Source organism: Accipiter gentilis, chromosome 7 (genome assembly GCF_929443795.1).
Source record: "Accipiter gentilis chromosome 7, bAccGen1.1, whole genome shotgun sequence".
In the NCBI taxonomy this organism is placed as follows: Eukaryota; Metazoa; Chordata; class Aves; order Accipitriformes; family Accipitridae; genus Astur; species Astur gentilis.
Window position 1 is genome coordinate 19,617,358 of NC_064886.1, and position 25,507 is coordinate 19,642,864.

Below are 25,507 nucleotides of genomic sequence, written 5' to 3' on the forward strand. Positions count from 1 at the left end.
CTCATCTCCAGAGTGTTAGAACCCCCACAGCCCTACAAAAACATGCAGACATTTACTATATGCTTGTAATGGTAAAAGACATTTGCCTAAATATTGAGTAGGCTAATCTAGTATTTATTATCTTTTTCCTTAATAATAGTTTCACTAAACCTTGCCTGCACAGACTGTCACAGTTACTATTAGACACCTCGTTTCCTTGGTAATCTGCAGATTACTCTCCATTCTTCATTAAACTCAGTTTTAACTATAATTAGCAGACCTATATCAGATGGGAAATTTATGAATGTTGTTGAAGTATTTTTTCCCCAAGATCTAAAATTTTTCAATTAATTAAGTTCACTTACCGGAAAAGGATTAAGTACACAGACACCAAAGCTGATGACATCTAATGCCAGAAGCAACACTCCTCTTGAGGTTCTGAGAATAGTACTAGTCCTTCAGAAGAAGGAACACTTCTAAAACCAAAAGCTCCATAAATCTAGTAGAATACTACTTAGCAGGCACAACCCAGTTATCTGCTGTGATTATATATGCTTTGGAAATCAATGAACTAAACATGAAACACTACAGATTCACTCCCATATCAGAAGTAACAGCATACATTCAAGAAAGAAATTATTTGGTCCCTGTATGTTCCTTATGCAGCTTATACCATCTCAATACCAGGCTTTTTTAGCTGGTTATAAATGGGATATTCCAGAAACATAGCATATGAAGCTTTTAAAACAAAGTTAGAAAAGGAAACTAGATTTTCCTCATATGAGATGTTGCTTAGTTCTTTTCTTTTAGTTACTCCAATTTTAAATCATGCTAAGTAATGTAATAATAGCTGAAGTGTCTACACTGATTTATCTTGGCAAAGGCAGGATAGCTTGCATAATATATTATCTGACAAAACTAATAGAATGCCAGTGTACATTTAAAAATGTAATAGCATTCTACTGTACATTTAGGAAATAAAGGCTAAAGAACAAAATATTTGTAGTATAATTTTATTCACCTAGAAACACAGGGTCAAAAGTCACAGCATGGAAGTTCATTTTATTTTGTAAACTCATTAAAAAGATGTCCATGTACAAAAGGACATTTTAACAACGTAAATGCAGACAAAGGAAAATATAAAGGTTCAACACATTAATAAAAAGTTGAGTTTTTATTTTTTCTGCATAATTCCTTGCATCTTCCATACCAGTCTGCACACAATCTTAAGTACAATTGTAGAATCATTAAAATTCAAGAGGCTGAACATAAAACCATTTGCTCTGCTATAGGAATGTGTTGCTGAAAGATACAAACCCCGTAGCATGTTAGCTAGAAGTAAGACACAAGACTGAAGGAACTGGCTGAAAGGCTTCTAAATTGTTATTGCGCATTCATCTTCTGAGAATTCAATCTCAGTTTTCTTTCTGCAAATATTTAGAATATTCCTTAGGGAAGTAACAGCGTTAGACTGAACAGTGCTTTGTCAAAAGATATATGTTTTCATATTGCCCTAATACATCTAATGCAGATTCAAAAATAAAAACATTTCTCAAGTAAAACCATTTCAGTCCCAACAAGTGTTCATTGTGCACCAAAATTTACAGCAGCTGTATGACAAGCTACTGTGACATGTAATTCAGTCTTCAGTATTGGATACTCTTGACTGCAAGTTTGGACTTAAATCCTCGAGAGACTGCCAGTGAAAGGACAATTATAGAACTACGTTTCTTTTTAATCTGAGCTAATCTGCAGTTTAATTTGTCCCTGTCCCTGCCCCGTCCCCGTCCCCCCCTCCAAATGACTCTCAGGACTGCAAATTTATTCTTGTAACCACTACTTGAGGGTTTTTTTTAAAATGTTTTCTTTCCCGTGTCCTCAATGTAAGCTTGAGACTGTTGAGTGTTTCTCTAGATCCACTGTTCTACACTAAGCAGAGTTTTTCAGTCAGGAACAACCCATGTCACATGTGACTCATTATACTCAGTTTCCAGATGTAAGTGTCCCAACTTTCAAGAGTTACGTAAACATCTCACGATTAACGAAGAGCAACTTGAATGCCTAGAGTTAATACACTTCCAAGATTTGTGTTTGTCCTCCGCCAGGACGTAGTGCAAGAAACAAGCCCCGCCAACATAAGGCACTTACCTACGTTACACGAGAGGGGGCAGGGGCGAGAACTCTTGTAACATGCAAGTCTATTAAGAGTCTCACTGGAGAAGACATAAGATCTTGCAGACTCAGGGTACACTGCCACTTCATTGTGTGCTGCTGTAATAAAGTCTGCTCTGTAACAGATATCAGATCCTCCCATTGGCAGCCACTTCATTAATCTTTGATTTTTGATGATCGTATTTCACAGAAACAATAAGGAAAAGCAAGAGGGTTGCTCCTTGGATAGCAGCCAGCAAAAAAAAATAATAGTTTAATTGGCAGCCATTAATATTACCTAGAAAGAATTGGGGAGAAAAAATAAACATTAATAAAGAGTATACAAATAAAAATGTCAATCCTTTCAAGCTTAAGTAGTGAAGACTTTTCTGCAAAGCATGGGCAAAACCAAACCAAATCACATTTCCATTTGACAGCATAATTTCATTTTTAATTATCCAGAGCAAAAGATGGACCTCCTGAGGAAGATGTGCACAGTACAAGGATTGCTTTCTTTTATGCTTCAATGCCTTAGACCAAGTACAGTCCCTGAAGAAGCTCATACACTGTTACTGCACAATTTCTTACAAAAAAATTGCTGGAAGCTCCTCCTACCGCTGTAAGACCTTTGTGCAAAGACTACATACTTATAGCAGTGGGCTTGTTTCATGAAAGTCAAAACAATTTTAAAAGGCTAATAGGCTAATAATCTTCCTTTCTTCCCCCTCCATTCCCCTTGTTTTTTAAGTCTGGTTTCTTATGCTGCAAAATTGCAATGCTTTGCTGACTTCAGATAAAACAGCTAAAAACCTCAACGTGTATTTTCATATATGATTTACTTTCTTCGTAATGTAAGTAATAACGATCACTTATCAATTTTTTGAGAAGACAACTCATTTCAAAAGCAAAAAAAATAAAACATCGCTGTGCTGTGGCCACTAAAGGGACTTGAAAAAGAAATTTCTGGAAATAAAGACCTGGACTTGTAAACTGTTCAGAAATGGCTCCCAGTGAAATGCAGCATTCAAGATGGAAGCAAAGCTACACTCATACAGGCTAGTAACTGAAAGCCTTTACCATCTTTACTAGGTATGCTTTTAAGGAGCCTGGAGAATACAGTGCAGTGATAAGGCTTTAGTCAAGGGAAAAAAAAAAAAGTCTCTTATGTTTTACAGCTTAATTGAAACAGGTAAAAATATGATTTTTTGGGGGGTACTATATATACTAAAGAGTCCTCTCTGGGAGCCTTTTCAGGCCTGCTTAATGCTATATGGTCTTTCTGCATCTGGAGGCCTGTAACTCCCTTCTCTGCTAAGTCAAAGATAAAATAAAAAGAATCAAAAAAATGAATGCTATTAAGTAAAAAGTTTGGCAACGCTGTAGATATAAAGAAAGCAATTACTGACATTTTATCTCAGTCTTTGTTTGGAACAAAATTAAGAATTCATGAAACCATACATTGTTTCTTTTTGGTTCAATTCACCTTTTATACTCCCTCAAAGGTGTTATAAATTAGTGATTTGTACCACATTAAATATTGTTAAATTAAGAAAGTTCATTGTTAAAACATTACTCCTCTATTAAGAAATGTGCACTAACTATTGCTGTACTTCCAAGAACAATACATTGTGGCTCATTTCCAACATGCCACATGAGCCACAGCCAATCGGACCATTATGATTATCAAAAAGGTTAGAAAGAGTAAAAATAGTCATGTATACGTTGATCCTAGCAAGCTGTTCATGGAGCATGCCTATAAATGTTCAGATTAAATTACTTTAATTACTGAAATTTAAGATTCAATTAAATGAACTTATAATAAAATTAAACGGAGTCTTTCCTTGACATTTAAAATACAATATACATGTGAATCTCCATTTCAAGAGCAGACGTATTTAAAGAGTAGTAATTATCCTTTATGAGATGGGATATTAAACCCATGAAATCTCAGTTTTTGTCAGAGAAATAACAGTCATTTAAATGGCAGCAACCAACACTGAAGTGCCAGCAGAATGAACTTTCTCAGTAGATTCTGGAAGCAGTCAGTTACCTCAAATGATATCACAAGTTAGCATAAGTAGCAGAAACTCGGTGCACATGCTTATAGTTATTATACAGCATCTAATGAAAAAAATTCAGAAGTCATTCATTCATAAAGACTCTTCCTTATAATTCCTACCCTGGAAGACCTAAGTAAATTTTAGATGTGAACTGGATACCTTTCAATAGTGTTATAAGAAATTAAAATCTATTTATAAACAGTTATGATATAAACAGTTAAAACAGTAGCTACTATGGATGCTACAAATCAAAATTGCCCACTGAGAGCTTTAACCTTGAGCCAGATGTATAGCTGCTGAGAAGGCTCGACTGTATATCGAGTCTTTGGATTAAGAAAGGCAGAAATATCCAGTTCTGACAGCTGTCCAAAAGACAATCCACTCAGCTGACTAGTTTATTCAAAACAGATGATCAATGAGTCATGAAAGGTAACATCTTCCAGTTCAAGCCAATTCTGGATATATTTAGCACAACCTAAATATTTTACCAAGAGAATATTAGGCACTGTATTCTCTTGGGCTGCTTCAGAAAACAAAGGCAAGAGGCTAAAACAGCACCATCAAATACCACACGTATTAATTTGTATGAAATTATTATCCTCCTATTGAGCCCTTATCAACTGAGTTATCTCTATATAGAATTGCAGAAAAAGATGCTCTTCTAATTTTGAAATTGACTGGGGGGGGGGGGGAAGTCTCAATGTGATTAAATTTTCATTTGGTGAGGACACTTCCATAAAGTTAAGGCTACTTGTCATCTTTTGCAGTTTTTTAAAGAAAAGTGATAAACCAAAGATGACAACTTATGGCATATGTACTGTTCCAGACAACATTACTTTTTGGTAGCATGCAAATCAAGTTTAAATGGCAAATTCTCTCATACCAAATTTAAAGTAAGTTTAGGTTGCACTTTTAAGCCATGTATACAGAGAGCTTTAAGAGCTTTTCACACCCCTTCTGTTGGAACTAATTAGCCCATTGATGATGGTATGATTTTCTGAAATTCCCAAGGTGCCACCTACTGGTGCCAATAATTATTTTTAACTTCAACTGGCAATACAAAGCAGACGATACATTGCACTTTAAGAGTATAAATAGCTAGCAGACAGAAATACAAAATTAACTCATGCTAATTTCAATGAAGTCTCTTGAAACTAGGAAGCTGAATAATCACTAAGAAAGAGATGGATACATTTTACTCCCCATAACTGAAGGAAGTCATTTCAGTACTTCATACCAAATATATTCTTTTTCCACACATAATTTAAATATTTTTTGCTAAAATAATACAAAAATTCATAAGTAATTTCTAGTGATGAAACACAGTAACAGCTGAGCAGGTAATTGACAGGCCTTACAGAGGCAAAACACTACCTGCATGCTTCCCATGCTTTCAGGAGGACAATGTAACATTTTGCATAGTCCCATCACTTTATACTTATATGCAAAATGAAACTTTGTCTTTAACAGAACAGTAGACAAATTTATATTTTTAAAATAATAAAGGTGCTAAGACTCAAGAGTTCTACATGCTTGATGCTTAACTGCTTCTGAAGGAAGCCTTCTACTTTATAGACTATGAATACACTGAAAATAACTTACCAAAATCCGTGTGATTACTCATCCAGCCAATTTCTTTAATAGAGACCAGTGCTAACAATCCAGAGCCAACAAATGATCCAATCCCCGAAAAGAAAAAAAACAGCCCCATAATAGCACTCTGCATAGATTTGGGAGCAGCTGAATATGCAAATTCTAGACCTGTATTAAAAGATGAAAAAAAAAAAAAAGCTAAGATCTAAAAAACAATAGTAGTTTGTTCTAGTTTAGTGTTACAGAAGTTACAGATGTATACTACTTCTGGTATGTTAAAGACCTAAAACTAGCCTTGGATTTCAGGAGACAGGGAATTGAGGTAGTGAATCCCTATCACTTCCCAGTTCCCTCTAAGTGCTTTATGAACCCTGTTAAAGGTCATCAATATATCAACGCATTAAATGGACAACATCTGAGACATGCACTTTGATCTTGTTAATATTATAGATGTAAAATACAGAAATATTCTGAGACAGCATATTCATTTTTCTATCTAAAATTATCCTCAAAGAAATTTATTAAACTAATTCTAACCTGGCAAGTTCCACGTTTCCCATCTCACTTGTTTCTGTATTACCTATCTGCTGTGCAGTATTTACAAAGCACACAGCATTCCCTGCTGAGAACAAAGTACACAGGAACTGAGGGTCACTCTTGCATTGACCACAAACATTTATTTCTCACAGACTCAGGGTCTGTATCTCTGAATGTGCAGACAGAGAAAGTAATTGTAGCTGGAAAGGCAGTAATTAGTTTTAATTTAATTTTGATCTAGAATTCTCTGAGCTCATTGCTTGCTAGCCTATTCCTTTTAAGACTTGTAGAAATGGGACTTCAAATTTAAAGTATCCTTACTCAAATTTCAACCAATAAAACCAAGAAAAACATACCAGTGACATCAATTTGAAAATCTGTGCTACTGAATTTGACTACCAACAGAACACACTGGGTTAGGCTCTGCCTTGCAAAGACTAATGCCCATGATTAACTCTCCTTTTTAGAATAATACTCTTGTCAAAAATCAAATGGGATTATTCACAAGAGACAGTCAAATACATTCTTTGCAGAGGTTTTTCTCTGACAGCTGAAATGCTTGTTTCAAAACAGTCTGCTTCATACTGAAAATTAATGTTACCTCATCTAACATTTTTTCTTGGCACAGAGAGCATTATAGACGTGACAATGGCACAAATCTTACGTCTTGCATAATACAGGTATGCTTTATTTACACCATTAGTGGTATTTGACTTTTGCTACTCCAGACAGTTTAATAGAAATACACTGGCATTCCTTTTCAAGAAAAGGCTTAACACTTCAATCCAGATAGGTCAATTTGCCTGTTGTGAGGGCAGAACTTTGTTCTTGTAAAAGAAACGGAACTGTATGTTCTCACTGATCTAACACCACTCTTTACTGCCACCTGAGAAACCTCTGATAACTGACACACTGCTCCTCTTTTCCTTTGCAAAACACGTTAGAATGGGCCAACAGCGACCTGTCTGTGATTCTAGAAGGGAACTGAAACGTTCTTTGTGCAACTCGGCTGTGTGGGTTCCTGTAAATTCAAACCATAATGAGAGAATCGCTACAGAGATGGACAGACATCTGCAAATGGGGGGGAGGGGAAATATATTTATTTTGAGAATTAAAAACTCAATTTTTTTTCCTACGCTTTGCCACTACTGTAACAATTGAGATTTTTTTCAAGGAGTATCTTTCTGGCCAATCTCACTTAAAGAAAAAAAAGTAGACTACTCTCAGGATACAGTAGCCTATTTTTTAACCTCTTGTTGAGTTATCGTAGCTGCCACAAGTCTCAGAGTATCAGTCACATTTTGGTCACCAGGCTTTTGTACATTCTGCACAAGTTAAACTCAAGTATATCACATGAAGGGATCTGGCCCATTTGTTCTCTTGTTTATTTTACAGATATACTGGATGCGAGTGTTACAGCCGGAAAAAGATGTTACGACTCAAAACAAAAACCAAAATGGGTGTAACACTGTACACTTTTTCCAACAAAATAAGGCACATTTCTAAAGTTGAATAATGTTTTCAGCAACCCTAATATTTAATCTGACATAAAGAATTAAAAAATCTTTTCTTTGCCTTCGGAGATATTTTTGCCTGCTGGCAGCCATTGATAACGATTTCATGCTACCTCAAACAAGCAGTTTTGAAATGAAACCCTCTAGTTGGTGTTGTCATGTGAGATTACGATTCCCAGTTAAATAAGGGTACTTTAAGAGGCTTGACAGAATAATACAAAAGATTAATGCAATGTGTGTTATCTTTTTAAAGGTACCTCAAGTGTAACTAATGTGGCTTAATAAGAATATGCTTAGTTTTACAGTAAACAAAAACCCAGATGTATGTTTCTACTCTTATATTTAGTCCCTTTTTGCTCAACAAACAAACATTTCCAAATCACTATAGTTTTGTAACCATTAACATTTTGCTTATTTTAAAGCTGAATTTCATAGCACAATAGATGCCTTTATCAACTTTTAATATCAAATTGGTAACGCATATCTATTAAGTCTTGAGAGGCCTTCTTAAAGATACTAAGAATTCAGTTTAGATAACAATCAGAAGGCAGGAAAAAAAGCTTTGCAAAACAAATCAAATGAAAGTGTAATACACAAAGCAATTAAGATCTGCATAGTATTTCTGGTTCAAAGAAAGAGAAGCATTTGCATTTTTCCTAACGTTGATCAACGGTTTTGGAAGTTACAAAGCTGTTGGTACAGACCCAGCAAGTGCAGAACTGCAGAGTATTCACATAAGAATAGTATAAGCCTTGAAGACTTTACTTCTCATGAAGAAATCCACTAAAGCAGTTGAAAAAACCAACCCTCAGTTTGGAGTTCAACAGAGAATGCATCAAGTCCTTGACCTTTCCACAACCTGCAGATAGGTTTGTGATTTTTTCCTTGTGAACACCTATAAAGAAGTAACAGTGCCTGACAGAGAAACAAGAATGTGTAAGACAAAGAAATTTTTTTACTTTTGCATGAACACTTGCATTTCTGATAACTAAGTCATCTGTGTATCTGAGTTCAAATTTAATTGGCACAATCCCTAAAGTTCTAACTAAAGGTAACTCATTTTACTCTTTTATTAAAAATGCTAAATATAGCCTTATTTTTAATAAGTAACTCACTTACTTAAGAAAGACTTCCATCTTCAGATTTTATGTGTTCGGATTTGTGATGGCTACTGTTCGCACATAATTAAATGTACTGTAATATAGGACAGCAATGGCTATGCAGATATGTCCTCTAGCAAAGGATACATATTGATTGCACTGCCAAAGCATACTTTCCATTTAAGAATCTGAAGGGTTTAGCATCTTGGGTCTTAGTGTGCTTTAAAGATAATGAACTCTCTCCACATCTTACTAGTTGTTTACTGAAGCAAAGGACTTGCCTATGCATCACTGGGGGGTGGAATCCACACAAGGAACCAGGAATGAGACCCTTATCAGATATCAGACAATGATTTCAGACCTTCAGCCATTTGACACTTACAGGTTTGTCTACAATACTGACTGCTGCGGTACAAAAAGTGAAGAACTAGGATTTCAGCTGCTGCAATCCAGTAGGACCTTAGGTCCAAATCTTGTGTTTACTGTCACAAAAGTTTGTGCTAGGTGCTAGTTTTCAGGTACATGCTGTGTGCATGCATAGAGCTAACTGTTGGAGGACCTGCATTCACACTGCAAACAGGACACTCCCAGCAACAACCTGGTGTGAGATGTCAACCTACCAGTCCACCAGGAAGGAAAGAGTACACTAGTGGTTCATTTGAAGGCATACCGCAAAACTACAAATCCACACCAGACAAAGCCAAATCTAAAAAGAATTCCTCCAACATACTAAATAACTAAGGTAGAGTTTAATACTTGATGGATATGTCTAATTCTTCCAGTCACATGAAATCCCAGGCCAGACAGCTGGAAGAAAAACTTAGAGCAAATGAGCAGATGAGAGAAAAAAAACCCCAAACCCACTTCTTCCTCTACTTGCCAAGCAATCCAACCACCTTGTTTTATTTCCTAACAACTGTGATGACAGTAAAACACATGTAACCAGAAACTCAATGGAGTAGAAGTTTCTGTTCCACTAAGAGGGGAACAAATGGGCCCTGTGACAGCTGGGACTATCACCAGCAAGACCTTAACAGAATTACAGAATCTCATTTTAACCCACTGTGCTTGCCCAGGGTGAGGAATGACAGTACCCTCCTACAGGGGAAATGAAACCAGGAAATTCTGTCATAAGGAATTGAAGAAAAGGAGCTATATGTAATGCCAGTTTGAATGGATGATCTTCAGAGTTCAATATTCTGAAACAGTATTTCAACACATTAATAAGTAACTACAGTTGAGCAAATACTAAATGATTTTTAAATCAAGTCACTGGAGGAGTTTTGATATATTACATCAGGTACCTCTGCAATTCTTTTTAAGTAGTATCAGAATAGCTACTTCTATGAGCATGAAAGGTTTCTGTTACTGGGAACTAAGCATTGCTCCCAAGCACTAGATAAGTAAACACTGCTAAAAGATTCACAATAGCATTTCAGTTGTTTAATCAGAGTAAACCAGTGTTAGGCATACCACAGTGACAACAGATAAGTTGCCTGTGCTTTCCTCCTGCTAATGAGCCCTGCATGTATATGAAACAGACCAGAAAATAAGATTTTATAGCCCTATTCACCCTCTCCTCCCACTTCACTTTCAGCTTAAAAATCAATATGATCACACAGCTGTACACTACATCACACAAAAAAGTATTAAGAAATTTAAGATCTCTTGCATTTGTTCAAGAAAGGCAAGATTTGAACAGTGTTTCAGTTTGCATAGTATCACACTGAAGTACTAAAACAGCTATAGAAAAACTGATCTATAAATAAAGCAGATAAAACTGTATAAGAAATAGCTACTTCACAGATGTAAAAACTCAAGTAAGATGAATTTAAACTGGTGATAAATCTTTCTAAAGATGGTTTATTTCTTCATTTTTTCCTCAGAAAGGTGTTTCCACTTACTAATTGACTTTCTAAACTGTGAGCTCAATTTTTAAGGCAAAAAAATTAAAAAGCACAAATTTTATTAGCAACACAGAGGACGATTCAGAGGAAACAATACTCCATTAAAACTATTCTTTAAAATACAATATTGAAAGAGTGTATTGTTTTCTATTAGGGGTTGCAAATATCCAACGCTAACTGGATGACATGCAAATATTTTAAGTGTTGCTCTGCTTGAAACTCAGTCTTGAAAACAGATCTTACATAGCCAATTTTCAAATGTGAAAGACAATTGTGTGCTTTGCCACTTGTATTAAGTGATATTGTATAATATTTTATTTGGAAACATCAGAGCTTATTTATAATGATTTGAGAAGTAAATATTTCTTTTCTAAGACTCCATCATTTATGATAGACATGAAAGCAGATACAAAACACATGAAGACTCTTACCTGCTATACTTGCAAATATTTCACTGAATCCAATCAGCACATATTGAGGAATCTGCCACCATATTGGCAAATCTGCAGCATGGTATGTAACATTTCCAATTGTCTGATTAATTGTTTTAACCTTGACAATTTTCAGCCTGTTGCTTTCCAGAATTCCTACATGGAGGGGGGGGAAAAGATTGACCTAAGATGCAAACATTGTTTCTTCATATAAGAATTACATTAGGATTCAGTCCTGCATTGCATTTACAAATTATAAAATAGAATTATGTATTTCCTTATTTCCCAACATAAAGCATTGCAGACTCCTTTTGCTATTGTTATTTCAAGACATACAGTTGTTCTGCCATAGAATTAGTGATTATATTCTTATTCAGTAGCAATAACTGTACAAATACTTAACCCTTTTCCAGATGGATTAGCTAAGAGCTTTCTCATACAAACCATGTTGTTTTTTCTTTTAAAGACAATCTCATTTTCACAAACTACTACTTTGCAGTGTTGAACCACTGCATATGCCACCATTGTATTAATAAATTAGAAACCATTTTGCTTATCGAAATGGCTACACTAGTCCCGTAGAACTATGAAAACCCTCTACGAATGTGATCATGACACTTATATGACACTTGCCATCGCAAGAGATCCAAAAGCTTATCAGACCTTGATTTACAAGCAATATATTGCATAGAAAGTACTTAACGTAGAATGAAAGAGACATGATTGTGTAAAATATAACCATTTTTAGCTTGTTCAACACAACAGTTCAGAATAGAAAGTGAATATCAAATAATGCTGTATGTTTGTTGAAGTTGCCCAGATTAAAGGATTTGCCTCACTCTTACATAAAACGCATAGCTAATAGTTAATAAAACTCCCTGCTTCGCCCAGAAATGACCTCTATAAAAGAACTCTCAATATCCTTGGAAATAAGGTGGATTTATTCATCACCAATTCAGAGGAGCAAGACTGAGTCAATGACACTACTTCCTATAATATGTGTTATACACACATGGCCTCCCATTTAGTGCCTGTCAGTTTCAGTCTCCTTCTACTTAGTGAGGCAAACTCTGACCTAATCTTGGGGCACAAAATATCACTCCTTTTACAAAAAAAAAATTGTACAAGGCTTAGATGATAGTCACAATGCTTCATGGATATCACACCATGTACAAGTGATTACATCTGCCTCCTCACTTCTAGCTTTTTCTCTCCTAGAGGCAGGCAAAGGATAACATGGACATTTAATATGATGTTGGCAGAAGCTATTGACAGCACTTTTCATACAAACAAGCACAAGCAATTTCTAATGCACAATATAATATCTGTTCTCCTGTTTCTTCCCAAATCTGTGACATACAAACCTCAAGGGGGTCAACCAGATCACCATCTCTCTGCTAAATGACAATGTTCCGAGGGAATGACTGATGTTTGCCAAAACCATCTCATACCATGACATGCAGTTTCTTATTAGTCCTGGTCATGACAAGAGACCCAAGCTGGGAAGAAAGCATGAGGAAAGCTCCCTGTAGTCCCTATACATAGTCTGTAGGTGAGGCCATAACTAAACAAGAAGTTCTAGAAATCACATCCTTACGGACAACATTGTACTTTATCATCGCAGGAAGTTAGAGCCAGAGCTCTGAAAACCAGGCTGAGGGAGCACACGTTAACAAGTGATTTACAAAGTACTTTGAAAAGGATAGAAAGGTGCATTTGTATAACCCATGTTTATTCGTTCATAGCAGTTCAGAATCTATTCAAGTATGAAATCTCACAACAGCTCTACAGTCCTATCTTCTGAGACACAAGAGTTGTAGTGAGAAAACAGGTTAGAATTCCTCAAGTTTGTTTAAATACTACCTTAAGGCCCCCAAATTTTTCTTAAAAGAGTGTTTTCCTTAATAACATCTGGTTTTGAAGTCAAGACTGTTCTGAACTTAGTACCTCTTAGTGCCAGGCCACCACATGTTCTCTACGTTCCTCATTTCTTTTTAGGTGACCACTTACCCATCTTATTTTTAAGTATCTTTCTTCAGCCACCTCAGTGCTCTCTGAACTATGCATAGCTGATGTAATTAAAAGAAAGCTGCATTTCTTGATGTTTTGGTTTTAATATAGCTGACAAACATTTTAGAGTGGAACTTAATTAAAATGTAAACAAAGCAGTACAGTCAGCTAAGAATTCAGGCATAATTTCATTCATACACATTCAACACAAAATTACTGCACCTCAAAACATCTAGTGATCCTTATTGTGTTTGATAACTCTTCACAGCATAAAAACAGATTTAGGAGGCATTCAGCCACATAGGAGCATAACTACAATATACCAAACTTTGCCATAAATTTATCTTCAAAGCTGAGTACTTCAGAATCTGGAATCTATTGATTCTTTCTTAAACTTTGATAGACAAGCTTCAAGTTTTAACTACTAAAACTGTAAGATTAAAGAATCTTGAGTTCTTGCTATAATTATTCAAACTCTACAAATGAAGTAGATTTTCCAGTCGAATAACCTTAAATACTGCTGTTCAGAATTTACAATAAAATGCATGAAGCACAGCAGATGTTCATTAAATCTAATCAGTTGTATTCTCACACAGTTTATAAGATATTTAAAATAATCTAAACAATCTAATAGGCAGCCTAAGTAGTGTCCACAACTAATGCCAGTTAGATAAATAGGTTAAAATGGAAACATGGCACAAACAAATCAAGATACTTCCAAGATTGCAAGTTAAGATATTAACATCTTCATGTTTAAGATTTTAATCAGCATCTCTCTCTAAAGCAGAAATGGTTGGAAGTAATGTTTATTTTAAGAATATTAAAATATGGGTTCTATAAATACCATTTAATGAGAAAAAAAAATTATGAAACGTATAAACCAACAGAAGCTTTCAACCCTGCTAGAAATAAACAGTTTCCTATGCCCCAAATTTGTTGCAACTGAAGCTCTTCAAATTCATGTTATGATGAAGGGATGTTAAGTTACTCCAAAAGGTTAAACTTTCCAACCGGATTGCAGATAACCACCTAAAGAATTCACCTTCTCAGTTTCTACTGTGGAAGAATTAGGGGAGGATCAAACCAACAAAATCATATGTTACATTTGTAGGTGAATAGGAAACAAGAAGGCATTTGAAATTTTTAAGAATTCTGCTATATGAACCCATTCTCCAACTCAGCTATAATAGCTTGATATGCTTTTTTTCCCTGGTATTAATAAAGATAGATATTGCTGGTTTTGAATTCACTTGTATGTGAGCCAGCAGGTTCTATTTAAAGAGCTGACATTTAACTGTTTTACATCATCTTCTTTTGCTGCTAGCAGTGTCCTAAGTAACAGGGAATAAGAGAAACATTCCTATTTTAAGTTTAAATGACTTTGCTTTAAGAACTTTTCTTGCCCACATACAAAGTGACCTTGGCCTAATAAGGTAATTATCTCTCTCATTGAGAGAAATCTTAATAGCCATATAAAGTGTCCCTCTCTCTAAAATATAGGAGATTACAAGTGCTGAAATTAATTTATTTAATGCTATAATGCTTTATCAATATATTCATTACGGTGATACTAGGTGAAGGCTATAGGCTCTATGAAGCATTGCTCAGAGATGTGCAGTTCCACATCAGCAGTGCTTAACAACTTTAAATCTTCTCAAAAGCAGCTGATTTATGGTTTGACCAGAGTTGCCATCTTTTTCTTTTCATGCTATAGCTAAGCTATTTTACAGTACAGTAATTCCCAAACATTAGGGAACATTAAGGTAGGGGAGAAAAAAACCAAAGCGGGAAGAAACTCTTGTTCAGCCATAACCTAACTTTATTATTTCAGATAAAGGGAAAGCATTTTAGGTAACATTTCACTTTTTTAATATTTGGAAGTCAGACTGTATGAATGAACATACTTATTTCTGAACTAATTTGTTTTTCAGGATAAATACATTTTTAAGTACAAGATAAATTGTTAATAAATCAGACAACATGGACTTCCATAATACCATAAAGTTTATTTTAAGAGGACTAACAGCCTGATATCCAAACTCTGGACACTTTATTCAGGCAATCCAAACACTGATCATGAAGCTAAAGCATTTGTTGAAAAAAATACAGTCAAAAACCAAACAGTTCTCTACCAACCATACTAGAAAGTAACACTGTATGTGAAAACCTCAACAAGTTGGTTTTAAAAGGTATACTCAAAGTCTGTTTCAGGCAGGAAAAATGGTCCAATTTTATTGCAAACATTCAGAACAGTTTAGTAAGTGTTTGGATAGAAATCTCTTTCATTGTGGGAAATGCATCCATGCAGTTGCATTCTGACTATCCCATGAAAGAGAGTTCTGAATAATCTTGAATTAATATTCACAAAGGTTTTTAAAGAATGCTGTTGCAACTAGCTGAATAAATAACTATGGAAGTAGATCACAAAGTTGTTTTCTTACCTGCAGCAAATGCAGAACACATTACAAAGAACATTCCAACCGCAATCCTCTTCAGTGAGGATGGGAGCAAGCCATTCCTCTTTAAAATGGGGTCCACCAATTTATCTTTTAAGGGTATTAGGATCAGAATAAGCACTGCATCAAACATAGTCAACCAGGCTGCTGGAAACTGACAGGATAGATGACTTAAGTTAGCAATTTCATACTTAAGGGTTGATTTTTACTATTATTTTATAAAGGAAAAAATGTTTTAGATGGAACACCGAGATCCAAAAGAAACCACAGCACACTGATAGACACTGTGCAAAGAAAAAAAAGAGTGTGTAAAAGCTGAGGAAAACACTCAGCTATTCAGGTTTTCATTTAATTTGGCAGTTCATAATTCTGTTAGCTCTGAAGCACAAATGATTCCTCACCATAGTAACTCCAACAGTATTGCATATTCTCACTTTCAAGATGCGCCTCCAGCTGTGCTGAGGTGGGTGTTGGTTTGCAGGTTTTTTTGGTTTTGGGGTTTTTTTGTGCAGGGGGAGGGCAGGGTTGGAGGAGCTTTCCACTGCGACTGAACAACATCAAGTATTCAAGGCAAAAAAGTTCTTTTCACAAAAGCAAATACTACTACACATAGTTCCAAGGAAAATGAGGAATAAGAAAATTATCGGGCAGATGAAGAGAGTGCTCTAAGAAAACAAAATGTAGAACTTGGCAAAGATATTTTGCAAAGGATTTTTTTATAAGATTTCTAAGTTCCAGAGGGCTCATATTTTAGGTCCTTACTCTGAATTAATTTTTGTTAAAACAAAAGTTAACTATCTATCTAAAACTATATGAACTCCTTTTGAAAGATGAAATAGCCATTAGTGTTATCACATCATCTGAGTTTTTCTGCATACATCCTGAAACTTGTTTAATGGAGCAAATCACTATCCTTTGGGAGCTTTTCTGCTGTTAAGATTTTTTTAGTCATAGAACACCTGTCTGAGGAATGACTGATTGTACCACTCAAATCTAGTAAACAAAATTGTGCAGATTATTTAAATTAATACACCCCAAGATACATTTTTAAAAGCACTCAAAGTCAATATTACTGGCACACAAGTCAGGAAGTGATTTAATGCAATTAAGTAGTCTCTACTATTTTGCTTCCAGTGATATACTCTAGTCTGACAGAATTAAACTTTTTTTCTACTTCAGTCACGAAAAATGTTAATAGCCATGTTCTGTAGATCTTCTATTATTAGGCTTAGAACTTTCAGAAATATGCCACAGAACAGTAGAAAGAGTTTTACTAATGTAATACAAAATTCAATTAAAATTAAATTACACTTGTCAAATGGAACAAGAGTATGGTGTAATATGTGCATCCTTTCTCATTTGCAAGATTCAGTAATTGACAGTAAGATTCTTGTCTGTATGAATGAGACAATTTCTACCAAGCTTAATAATATTTAGTATCTCTTCTGAGCTAACAAACCAAGAGAGTACAGGAAGATTTATAAAAAAGTTCTGGGTGGGGATATTTTTTAAAACTGTGTTTGGAACAGTGGGATACCATACGATGCATTGCACTGACTCTTTGACCCAAAAATACAAGCACTGCTTGATCTGCGTGTTTCTGATGCAGATTCAGTTTTTGATACTAAACTGTTTCTGTATATTGAAACTCAAAGTTAGAATAGATTAATATTTTTCTAGAGATTATCCAGAGATGACCAAGGGGCCTGTGACAACCTAAAGCTATGGCCACAGTAACTGAGGAAGACAACCAGATTCCCCTAAGGCTACAAATCTCAACTACTGCAAGGATCTCAAAACCCCTCAGCCTCTAACACAGTGTGGGCATGCATCTCTCACTGCAGACGATGACACAGATAACAGACATGCCTGAGATGATGACAAACTACAAAAACAAGACTTAGCAAAATGTGAACCTTTAGTTCTTCATAATCTAAGCAGGAGTTGGCACCTTCATAGGAGTTTGCACCAAAAGCACCAAGTCCTTGATTGACATCAAGCTGTGTCCATACCCAGCTTTGTCAGAATCTCCAACTAGCATTAGCGTATGTATGTGGCACATTTTTAGCACTCTCTGCATGCAGACATGTTGTGACAACAGTCATTAAAAATATTATTGCTTTCTTGCTCTGCTTTATAGTTGTCATTGCAGTTCTCCAAAGAACTCGGGCAAATGCTTTCTGGTTCATAGTTTACCAATCCCAAGAAGTTACGATGATGATGGTAAAACTGAATTCATCCTAACCTCCCCTTAACATTTCCCAGGCATTTCAAGATCATAGAATTGAAAATGGAATAATAAGCTGGTTTGCCTATATAAAAACATTCAACAGTTTGATACATAAGGTTACATACATTGCTTAGCAACCTTCACATACTTTGAAAAATGCACAGTGAATTCTGCTGAGTTAGTCAAATTCTTGCTTATTTTGAAATATTTTGCAAAACTTTAAAACTGTCAATTTCCCTCACTCTCCCATTCACCTTTTCATTTGCTTCAAATATCACACCAGCATGAACCTGTGTAACGGTTTGTACAGACTGACTTGTGTAATTAGAGTGAAGGATGTAGGAATTTTTTGTCATGGCTGAATCTGATAAGAAAGAAGAGAAATACCAAATGCCTCTGGCACTGCTGTAGTTCATACAATCAATCACTTGGTTTGGTTTTTTTTTTGTTTGCTTTTCCATCTTCTGCTCTATCAGGAGTCTGCAAATTAAAAGGGCATACACATATTTCACTCTAGATCAAGAGAAAATATGTCTTTATTAGTATTGGGCAGTGGTGCCTAGAAGAGCTTAAGGAAAACCCAGACCTGATAAGGTACAATGCTGCTCACATATCATGTTATAATACTGCTCCTTTTCTTAATTACCTCAAATCACTTCCCTTTGGAGAAACCACACTAGTCAGAATTGCTTTCAAAGATACTACCTACATAATGTAGATTGCAGGTCAGCATCCTTCAGGTAGACCACATACCAAGGAAGCTAGCAAAAATCAAATTAACTTATTTGACTTATGCTGTTAAATCACAGCAAAGTATTTCAAAATAAAACAAGAACACCACAACTGATGCACTGCAGAAAAAAGAGCCAGTCACTGTTATTGCAAGATAGAAAATTATTACTTAGAATTATCAAGACGGACTAGGACCATTGTTCCATTAACCTTGCCTCAAATTCTGCATACTTTAAGTAAACACTAAAAACAGGTAACTAACTTTTAAAGCCACACTTTTAATTTAGAAAAAGTGGATACAGGGCATAAGTGGTGTTTTAAAGCCTTTTCAGCAAAAACAATGAAACCCCCTTTTTTTTTTAAACTAATTTAATTAAACGTAACTCTCTACTTACAACTTCAAACCAATTCTAACACCCAGAAAGGCAGTGAGGAAAGCTCAGTTTGATAACCAAAGCTCCATGTTCATTTCTACACAATTAATATTCAGACTGACAGTATTTTTATTTTTAATATTCAGACTGACAATGGGACTCTGAAGTCCTGTGTGCACTTTGTTAGAGGGAAGAAAATCCACTTCTCTATTCCAACAATGACAATGTTCTAACAAGACAGTCATGTGGCTCATCATAATAACAGAAAAAAACTGAGTCCCCTTTCATATGCAAGCAATAAAGAAATGTGAAAAGCTCAATGAAAAGAGCAAAACAGGTTACGTATCAAAATGTAAATGTATTAACCTGTACTAAAGTAGAATTAGGTATATGCTAAAAAACCCCAACCACATTGAATGTAGTCTACAATTAAAATTGATACAACTAAAACAGAAGTCTCAGACTAATTAGAATTTTTAAATAAGAATTTATCTTATTTTTAAATGAACATGCATCTCAAACACCACAAAACTGAACTGTGAAGTAAAAGTTGCAGTGGCTTTCCGTGCCCAAAAGCTATGCAAAAAAAAATAATACACAAACTGAGAACTCGGTTGAGGAAATTTGCTTTAGATCCTTATGTTGATGGCATGCATTGAAGAGAAGAAGTCTCAGACTACTCTTTCTTTAGCTTTTTTATACGTGTAAACGTAAGTAACTAGCATTTGACTGGTTTAGAAGTTGTACTTTGCCAGTATCACTAACTTCCATAAAGCCTTCAGCTGTGATTCAGAAGCAGCTCAGTTTTCAAGCAGGTTCAAAGAAAAATTAAGTACAAGCATTTTTTATTTTTGATCTGCAAAAAAAAGACTGAAGCCATTCTGTCTTACTGATATTAATTTTAAATAAAACAGAAGAAACTTCATTTTAAAAGAACATTTAGTAAGCCTGTTAATTACTTACATTCATACTTTTTTACTTCTCAGTACTGTTTCTGCAATTGTGTGATGCCAGCCTTTCTTGAAAAATATTGATTGAACAACTTTCTTCAATATGCTAAACTGACTTCAGGTAACATGAATATTGATAAAGCAGTATAAAGTTACAAATGTATCTCAGAGTCCAAATTTGCAAATACTAATGTTTCAGTTAAGTATAGGTATTCCTACTGAGTTTGTAGAAATGCTTCTGTACTACTTCCAACTTTGAAAACTTAGGGCATGTAGATTTATAAGCTTTCTTCAAAAATCATACTTTGTCCACTGAAGGATAAAGACACTCTTAATTAAAGCAGTGAAAGTTATCTGAATACATTTAAAACAGGATGATATGAACCCCATATACCTGTAGGTATGCCAAAATCTCTGTATTATGCGTCGTGCTTCTAAATGCCCAATGTCTGCGGCCATCGAGTCCCCTTAGTCACTACCTTAACTTCCTGGAATTTTTATACCATACTTACCTATTTTGCATTTCAACTAAAGAAGACATACTTTTCACTTATTTTGCCCTGCTTACCGTATGAATGGAGTTGGTGTCATTTGATATTTCAGGAATTTTCAGATGGAGACTTTGCAATACATATGTTGTCTGCATCTAGCATTAGGAAAGATGAGTTGGATTACTTGGACAAGGACTACCAAGAGCAAGATATTTTTACATTTTTAATAATTAACAAAGATTATACCAGAGGTAAAGTTCTAATATAGAAAAAAAAAAAAGAATTCTTGTTAGAACACAGCAAGATTTTTTTAACTGTTACTTTTATTCTTACTAGAAGCACAAAGAATCATTCATGTGACTTTAAAACAATTTCTGCATATTTTTCCCCAAAAACATATTTATTATCCTAATTCATCTCACTAAAACAGAAGAACCAGAAAGGAATTAAATTGAAATCTAGACTACTTACCCTGACCTACCTTAATCAACTGCAAGTTGAAACAGAGCACAATATTTAAGATATGTTAATTTGTACAACTGTTATGTTTTAATTATAATTTTAATGATATTGTTTTCTCTTTTATTATTAAGTCAAAATATTATTTGAAAGGATTCTTAGTAGCCATTTTTCATCTCACAACTTCAGGGTAAGTTTCATGTTTATGAAAAAGCCGCCAGAAAAAATGTGAAATTAGATACTTTGGCATACTGGTGTCCTGGTTTCAGCTGGAATAGAGCTAATTTTCTTCCCAGTAAGCGGTACAGTGTGCTTTGGATTTATTGTGAGAATAATGTTGATAACACACTGATGTTTTAGTTGTTGCTAAATAGTGCTTATCCCAAGTTAAGGATTTTTCAGTTTCCCATGCTCTGCCAGCAAGCAGGGGTACAAGAAGCTGGGAGGGAGCATAGCCAGGACAGCTGACCCAAACTAGCCACAGGGATATTCCATACCATAGGACGTCATGCGCAGTATATAAACTAGGGAGAGTTGGCCGGGAGGGGGATCACTGCTCAGGGCCTGGCTGGGCATCAGTCAGCAGGTGGTGAGCAACTGCACTGTGCATCACTTGTCTTTCTTGGGGTTTTATTTCTCTCTTTTTGTTATATTCATTTTCATTACTATTGTTATAATACTTTATTTCAGTTATGAAACTGTTCTTATCTTAACCCATGAGTTTTCCTTTTTTTTTTTTTCTGATTCTCCTCCCCATCCCACTGGGTGGGGGAGGAGTGAGCAAGCAGCTGCGTGGTGCTTAGTTGCTGGCTGAGGTTAAACCACAACAATTGGTAAGCTAATACAGCTTTCCACAACAATTTTATCTAGGAAATAAAAAAAATCAGAAGAAACTACCATCATACAGCATTATTTTTGCTAACATAATATTATTAAAATGACTCCTGAGATGCAACCCCAGGTGTGTGAAAGACAAGTAGCTAACGTTATTGAACACATGGGTATTAAACAAGTCAAACTGTCAATAACAGAGTTCTGAAAAATCCTTTTCAATATTCATCGTTAGAATCACAGCTACTGAATGCTAACTGCAAGTATACGTTATAGAACAGTTTCCCCCTGAAAGCTTTTGTGCGTTTCCTCCAGGTAACTGCTCTGGAAGGTAATTTTCAGACAGGAGTTAGGTTTATAACACAGACTCAGAACTGCAACTTAATGCTAGCACCTCAAGACCTTTCAAATGCAACTGGGAGGTGAAGGAGTTACAGTCCTTAAATTAGAACTTATGATTTTTAGACATGTAAAGTAAAAATGTAACCATTTGGAACTACTCACTTGAAAATACACTGTCCAGTAAGGTATTAAAGCCAAAAAGACAGGGATAATCTTGACGAGAGCTTTCACATCTTCTACTTTATCTTCTTTGAATGGGCCCCCACGAGACAGCTTGGCCATCTCAAACAGGCTTTGCTTGCGAGGTTGCTGAAGTACTCCCTGGCCTTCGCTTTTGAAAAGAATTTGAAATGTTTAGTTAAACAACAACAAAAACTGACCTAACTGGCATCTTGTGACACTTCATTATAAAAAGCTCATACATTTCCAAAATAAGTTACTCATGTAAGTTACAGCAAAACAACTAGGCCAGAATTGATCACTGGCAGGTGAAAAAGCACAAGCTGAAAATTTCCATTATAAAGGGTTCTTTATCCCAACCCCCACCCCCCCACCCCCAAATAAAAAACTGGTACTGCAGTATGCAAAACTTAAGAAAATGTATCACAAAATACAGGTTGAATTCGTTGAATTGTTTTGCAATCTGAATACATGAAAGCCCATTGCAGAGGAGGCACCTGACATCTCTTATCATCAGTGACTAAATTCAGCCACCAGTATTCCATAGGCATCTCTTAAGAGTGGAGTAACCATTTGGAAAGCAAAAAGCCAGTACACATCTTGGCTGCCCATCAAGCCACTTAAAACATTAAATGCAGATGATAGTGTTTTTCAAATCAGAAGGCATCCCATAAACATATCTCAGCAGAGCAGAAAGTTAGATGATGCTTAAAAGCAGCATACTTAGGTTATGTTACACTTTCAGAAACTCTGAACTGGCAAGACATCGCATTCAGTTGAAAACAGCAGACTTGATCTTGCAGCATGGAGATCCAGTGATCCCAAAGTGTGCCTCTCTCTCATCCCAGAACTCCCAGAAAATATCTCCAGGACTCCACTTTTCCAGTTCCAGTTCTCAAAGCAAAAATGCACATTCTAGTGTATTCTCTAGTGTGACTTACTGCCAGCTAGTTTGAGCTAACTAGTTCCAACTCTTAGGCTGATTCACTGAATTCAGACTATACAAAAGAGCTCATTACAAACCTATTAGTTGAATGTTCCACATGTCTCTTTCTTGAGCAACAAGAATATGCAAGAATTTTAAACATGTCTGTGAAGGCACTACCATCAGGCGGTTTTGTGATGAAGAAACTCTGACCACATAAGAAAACCATGAATGAAATCCCAATGCAAACTGTTGGGATACTATATCCAATAACAAAGCTCACATTCTGCTGAATGTATGCAATGCCTCCCAGAGAGAGAATAGCTCCCAAATTAATGCTCCAATAAAACCAATTAAAAAATCTTCTTGTGGCTTCTGGACCCCGATCTTTGACCTGAAAAAGATTAAAAACAAGTCATTCAACTTCTGAAGAAAACGAAGCCTGTTTATTAGAATTCAGTCAGGTTCAATGCATGAAGAGTTTAGGTTTAATTTAGAGTCACACTGAAATGATTTACGTGTTTTGGGTTTAGCATGTATTTGATGAAATGACACCCTATTGAGCTACCCCACTATATCAGTGACCTTGTTGAAGTTCAGCATAGGGATAAAAAAGCCATGCAATACTGAACTACATAGCTTCCCCATATAGGCCATTATTTCTACTGTACTGTCTCTCATTTGGTCATTTCTCTAGAAAAACCTCACTCAGATTAACAACCCAAAGTCCACAGAAGTTGAAATGATTATTTTTTTTACTAAAAAAAAAAATAATTAAGCTACCTAAAAATTAATATATTAGTAGTATTGCAACAATTGTTTCTTCCAACTGTATACACAATAAGTTAACTGTATTCCATTTTCTAAGCCTCAAATGACTACTTGGTAATTAAAACACAAATTTAACTTTTAACAGAGTCCTAATGCCTCTCATCAGAACATAAATTGAAGACTTGCCATTTTGACCTTTAAAAAAAAAAAAAATTTAGAGTTGGGTTGCCTGAGGTGTCACAAGGTCCCTGTAAACATTTATCCCTCTATTAAGTCAGCACTGTTCATAGTGCTATTTTTCTGCTTGAAGCTCTCAATGTCTCTCCAGTGAAAGTAAAGACAACCCTGTTTATAGAATTATCCTGTATAGTTTTCACCATCACTCTTTAATCTGTATTGCCTACCATAAGTCACCCCACATTTTGTAACTAAGTCACAGGAACCCAGCATCACCCATAAGATGTGATGTAAGAGAAATTTTGCAAGTTAATATTTGAAATACATTAAAAAGATCAACTAGTCTGTAGAAAAAATCATAATACCATATTTGTCACTGTTTTATGACTGAAAGACCATTAACAGTGACTAGCAAGTCAGTGCCATGCACCAATCTTGCCGAGTCAGTTGTTTTTGACTTCTAATTGCAAGTTTCCCTTCCTCATTTGCCAGATCTTCAAAAGATCTGTGTTTAGTTTGCACTACGAAAAGCAAGCTATGTCTTGAAATAAGTTTTTAACATTGTCAGTTCTGATTTAAGTTTTGCTTCAAGTTTCTCAGTGGTGCACAAACCCATCTGTATCATTTAACCAAGGCTAACAAAAGAAATATTAAAGCATCTACTCTTATGCATAGTTAATAGCATTGTTAGGCATCCAGGTAGGTCTGTTAGCATGTCAAATACAATCTTGGAGCCTAAACCCTTTCTAGTTTTAACTTGGTACTCATTTCCTAATTTTAACAGTCATCACCTACAGTAGTGTATCAACCTAGGAATTCCTTCTAAACCCCAAACAGCAGCAGGATATTAGCAAACAATTACATCATAAACACAGTGCTCCAACTTATGTAAAGAGTTAGCAAACTATTCTATGAAATTTCCATTTCTTCATCATAAAGTCTCAGTTGTCTTATAATTTCTGCAAGGAAGATGACTTCCCACCCTCCCTCTTACAAACTACCTTGCTCATGTCTATGCAAAGAAAAGCTAGGAGATGAAAGCAAACTGATACAGGTAAGAACAGGGCAAGCACAGCGTGATGCTTCTATCAAGTATTATCCCAGCCTCCAACCATTAGCTCCCGAGAAACTTCCTGAACCAACGATGGCTTCTATCTACTTAACAAATGCAGCAGATCTCCTCTCTATGAACTTGTCCAGCCTGCCTCTGAACTCAGGTCAGCTTTTAGAATCCCTAATATCCTGTGGCAAAGAGCTCCCCAGCTAATTACACACTGGGAAGAACCACCTCTGCCTGTTTTGAACCT

General features: G+C 35.5%; 1 protein-coding gene across 2 annotated transcripts in view; it reads right to left on the minus strand.

Moving 5' to 3' along the window:
* Nucleotides 1–995: 995 nt before the first annotated feature.
* Nucleotides 996–25,507, minus strand: part of SLC15A4 (solute carrier family 15 member 4) — a 31,362-nt gene continuing 6,850 nt past the window's right edge. The window contains exons 2-9 of one of the 2 annotated variants that reach the window (XR_007506717.1): nt 23,351–23,646; nt 22,310–22,478; nt 20,593–20,670; nt 15,724–15,892; nt 11,273–11,428; nt 5,793–5,951; nt 2,128–2,428; nt 996–1,406 (exon numbers count right to left, since the gene is read on the minus strand). Coding sequence is in view for 1 of the 2 variants with exons in the window: in XM_049805717.1 (XP_049661674.1) it covers nt 2,280–2,428; nt 5,793–5,951; nt 11,273–11,428; nt 15,724–15,892; nt 20,593–20,670; nt 22,310–22,478; nt 23,351–23,646 (1,176 nt within the window). In the remaining variant the exon portion in view is untranslated. Of the gene's footprint in view, nt 2,429–5,792; nt 5,952–11,272; nt 11,429–15,723; nt 15,893–20,592; nt 20,671–22,309; nt 22,479–23,350; nt 23,647–25,507 lie in introns of both variants that reach the window. The other variant, XM_049805717.1, reaches the window with a different exon arrangement.